Consider the following 4,631-nt stretch of genomic DNA (forward strand, 5'->3'; position numbering starts at 1 on the left):
CCTATCACAATAATGAAAATAGCTTTTAGCAATATATATATATTAATAAAAAGTACTAAAATGTTTTATCATATCAGTTAATTAAGTGTCGTCAACGTTTCAGGAATATTTATAAAAAATGTTAATTATCTCTAAAAATATATATTTAAAAACAATTCAACTATTAATTAATTGTATGTTATGGGGCATAAGTAGCATCACCAAAGAGATCTTTGTCACAATGTCCAATATATTAGATCTTCAATTAGCAAATGGCAACCAACAAATGTACAATTTGATTACCTCTACAAAAGAACATTCAATCTTTTCCTCATGCAATTAAAAAGGGTATAAATAAAGCAAAAAAACATGCCAAAGGCATAAAAAAGGTGTCAATTGGGCAGCCCCCACAATTGTTTTTAATACATATAAGTACCGTTCACAATGTGGCAACTCATTATCACACATTTTTCAATTCCAAAAGGGGAATAGGCAAATAATAAAGAAGTAAGCAAGCAAATTCAGAACCGTAAATAGAGGTAGTCATAATCGAAAGATTCGATTTCGTAGCTCTTTAGAAACTTTTTTTAGTTATATACTTCTTTTCACAAGAGAACGATAAATTAAATCAAAACACATTACTTGATTTTCATCGAGATATACAAACATTGTGTTAAGTGTTTACTTTAAAAAATTATTGTTACATCAATGTAAAAAAGAAGTTAAAAAGATAAAAAGGAAAACCTCTAGAGTTCATGATTACACGATTAGGTCACTTTTAGTTGTTATAGCAAATGTTGTCTTATATTTAGGATCAGTAGATCGACTTGACGATAAAAATATTTTTACCCTACTGAATTAAAGATTTGAAGTTTATGAATTTATCTAATGATTTTTCATTAATACTATATCAATCATTGTTGAGTTTACAATCAAATATCTAAAAATATTTTTAAATACACATACATAGCCTCGATAAAAATTATCACGTAAACTCGTAATATTTTGAAATTTTAAAGAATGTGCTGCCTTTGTAACCCCCTAGGTAGGAAAAAAAATACACATTTGGTTATTTTAGAGCAATGTTAAGGAAATACAGTGGAAGCAGAGTTTTAAGTAAAAATTAGTTTAGAGAAACTGATGAGAAGCAAAGCCAAAGAAAGGGCTCAAAAGAGATGGCAGTTAAGTAACAAAAAGTAGTCAATCATATCTTTTTTGGACTTTGGGGGTTTCAAATGGCAATTTTTGGTCCTGTTTCACGTGCCCTACTCTTAAAGTTACCATCACACGAGCACCACGCACCAAACCTCATCCTAAACATACTTCTTCCATCCAACCACTTCAATTAACACTCTTTAGGATATAGCCAAATAATATACAACAATAACACACGCAGTATGATCTCATAAGTTAGCTTTTAAGGAAAGTGATGTATTCATACTCAATCTTATTAAAAAAATTATTTTCGATAAATTACCTGCTTAAGTAAAACATATACATAAATCATACTGAATTCAAAATAATAGCACGCCAAAGCGGAACACAATAACTAAAAGAAATGAAATTAAATTACGCTCGCATTCTATCCTATTCTCGACCTCTATATCTTCTTATTAAATAATCTACTTATTAGTTTAAAGCTAATATATAAAACTTTTTTTCGCAATTTGAGTCATATGGAATTTAAAATATCAAACAACCAAAGAGTTATTTTTAACAAATTGCCACTTGCTATTTTATTGGGGTCCCCAGAACCACACATCATCTTTTCTTCTACGATATTCTTCTCATTTAATATTATTATATATTTTAGAATAAAGTTAAAAAAAGGATAATTGGACGGACATTTTAATGGCCATGGCAGAGCCCGACCCGCTTATTTTTCTTCAAGCCCGAATAAGGTCCATTATAATAGTCAAAAAACTCATACTCATTAAACGTCATTGCAGAATCATGACCGTCAAATCAACCATTTAATCCAACGGTCCTCAATCAACCATAGCTCCACTTAACAAACAGAGAAAACCCCTCCACCAAGAAACCAACCAACCACAAAAACGAATAATGATAAAGTGATAAATGCTTCTTAATTAAATTTCAATTTTGAATCTCCTCCAAATATTGAGTTACCTTTGATTAAATAATATAAATATTTTCGAATCGATTTCAAATTTTATCAGACTCTTATAAACCAAGCCTTGTGGGGGCGGCTATAAGTCTACAACCTACACCCAGAATGTCCAAAAATCAACACCTAGCATCTTTCATCCAATCATTACCTGCCACGTACTAATTTGTCTCCTTCAACCTGGGCCCCGTATTGTGACAAACTTATTGGCAGTTAGTACCTCAACCAGTCAAAAATTTCCAACTTTACCAGATTATATACTAGCTGCTCAAAAATCAAACAAATACGTCGTTCGATTCAATTTATTTACAAAAATCGGAAAACAAAGACGGTATTAAAAATGAAGTAAACAAGAAGATAGACACAGTTGTTAAAATATTCCAAACTATAAGAACATTATATTTACATTTTAGATTACAGTAGGAGGAAAAAGAAAACAAACAAAACTTATGTATAATCACTCTAAAAAGCCAAGAGTCACTGTATCTTGATATTTCATCATACTATATAATATAATATAATATAATATATAGCTTATTTTCTAAGCCCAACTAAGTTTTCCCTATTGGTCCCTTAACATTTTCTTATTTCAACTTCCACCCCTCCAACTTTTCCCCAACATACACTATAGTAGCTAAAAAGTATATACACAATAAAGCAAACACTGGCCTTCTCTAGAGAAGGAAGAAAGCACTAGTGTTTTTGACTGAGAAGTTTCTGCATTCTGCATTCTGATCTTTTTTACTAATGTATAATTAGGAGCAAATGAAGGACTTTGATTTTGATTTTTTCTAAAACTTAATAACCTATAACTAGTCCTCCCATTGGGGCTCGATGCGGAATTCCCTTTCTTCGCTTGGCTGTTCTGTAATTAACTGAAGTTGGAGGGGGCGTTGACGGACTGAAGCTTTGGTGGACCTTGTTGCTTGTACTGTTCTGCCGGCCATGGCTGCTGCTGCTGTAGGAATCCTCTGAGTCATAGACGGCGGCTGCAGCAGCCGGCGAGGACTTCTTCTTCTCCGGCGATTGTTTTGGCCTCTTAACGAAGTTCTTTGAAGTCCCAACAATCTAATCAAAAATAACAAATTAAATACAACTTGCTTCTAGAAGTACTAACAATCAAGATTCAAAATCACCCATTCCCAATTCCCAATATTTTTTAATATGTATCCCAAAAATCTGTTGATGATGCCAAAATAATGGACCAATTGCTTCACATTTTGTCAAAAAAAACCCAATTGCAGCAAAGTTAATTTTATGAGACCATTAAAAGTCAAAGAAAATTATAGTTTAGTACCTTGCAACCAAGAGAGCAGAATCTGAAGGAATCAAGAAGACTCCTTTCACAGACTTCACAGGTATTGGTGACACCTTTGCCTGGCCTAGGCTGTGGTCTCTCATTCAAGAAAACAACTTTTGCACTGTTGATAATGTAGGTCTGAACTGAAGTGATATCCAGAAATTTCTGTATTTCATTCACCCGTATCACATCATGGTACGATGACCTCCGAATCTGTTTAAAAAAAAAAAGAACAGAGCAACCCACATTCAATCAGTCAATCTTCAAGTCAACCATGAAAAAATAGAACAATGAACAAATACACGAATCAAAAGGGGAGCTTTAAAACAGTACATTTCTTTTGTTGTTCCATTAAAGGAAAAGAGTAAAGGAGAGAAATAAAAAGTCCTCTGTACTTGACAGAAAATGGCAGAAACCCCAAAAAAATTCAAATTCAAATTCAAATGGAATGGATGCTTCAAAACAGTACATTTTTTTGATTCCATTTCTCCATATCTTACAAAAATGGCGGAAAACTGAAACCGGAATCTAAAAGAATCATTTAATTGGGGGGAAAGAAAAGGGGAAATTGGAAATGAATGAAAATCAAACCCTAATTAACCATAAAGATCAAATAGCTAATCAACTGAGCTATGAAGAATCTCAATTTATCAAATACATAAAAACAAGGAATACAAACGAACCTGAATGGCACGATGGTCCTTATGATGAGATAAACAAATGGAACAAAGAGCACCATCCATACAATCCAAACAGTACATGTTACATTCGCTCTTATGAGAATCAACATGTAACTTGCATTGAACGAAGAATCGTTCCTTCAACAATGGCTTCAACCACGGTGGCCATCTATTATCTTCCTCATCAGGTCCTCCAGCTCCCTAAATCAAAACATTAAAACCACAATCACCAAAAATCCCAAAAAAAAAATAAATCAAACCTAAATCTCCATTTTTAAACAAAAACTTACCATGATTCGCCTATTCTTAGGCTTGAATTCACGAACAGTGATGTCTTGATTATCGATCGCCATCTTTGTAAAACAAAAAAAAAACTATTTGTATTTCTTGAAAGTAGTAACGCTTTGTGTATTAGTGACAGTAAGAGAAAATATAAAAACTATGGTTTTGGAAAATATAGGAATTGGAGGCGGTGTGAGAAATATAAGGCTACTTGTAAAGAAAAAAATATTAGGGGGTGGGGTGGGGGGTGGGGGTGGGGGGG

The 4,631-nt window shown here is 32.9% G+C and overlaps 1 protein-coding gene across 1 annotated transcript; it reads right to left on the reverse strand.

Annotated features, from left to right (window-relative positions):
* Positions 1–2,474: 2,474 nt before the first annotated feature.
* Positions 2,475–4,599, reverse strand: LOC107026660. Its single transcript, XM_015227704.2, has 4 exons — positions 4,378–4,599; positions 4,091–4,288; positions 3,405–3,620; positions 2,475–3,175 (listed from the first exon to the last, which is right to left on the reverse strand). Exons 1-4 carry the CDS (start codon positions 4,438–4,440, stop codon positions 2,906–2,908), a joined length of 747 nt encoding a protein of 248 aa, XP_015083190.1. The 5' UTR covers positions 4,441–4,599; the 3' UTR covers positions 2,475–2,905.
* Positions 4,600–4,631: the final 32 nt, after the last annotated feature.

Source organism: Solanum pennellii, chromosome 8 (assembly GCF_001406875.1).
Source record: "Solanum pennellii chromosome 8, SPENNV200".
NCBI classification, from domain to species: Eukaryota; Viridiplantae; Streptophyta; class Magnoliopsida; order Solanales; family Solanaceae; genus Solanum; species Solanum pennellii.

Excerpts from the sequence above, each read along its gene's own strand:
- LOC107026660 (XM_015227704.2), bottom strand. The coding sequence starts at position 4,440 with ATGGCGATCGATAATCAAGACATCACTGTTCGTGAATTCAAGCCTAAG. Across the intron at positions 3,621-4,090 it reads AGGACCATCGTGCCATTCAG|ATTCGGAGGTCATCGTACCA; the intron begins GTTCGTTTGTAT and ends TTTTTTAAACAG. Across the intron at positions 3,176-3,404 it reads TCTGCTCTCTTGGTTGCAAG|ATTGTTGGGACTTCAAAGAA; the intron begins GTACTAAACTAT and ends ATTTTTGATTAG.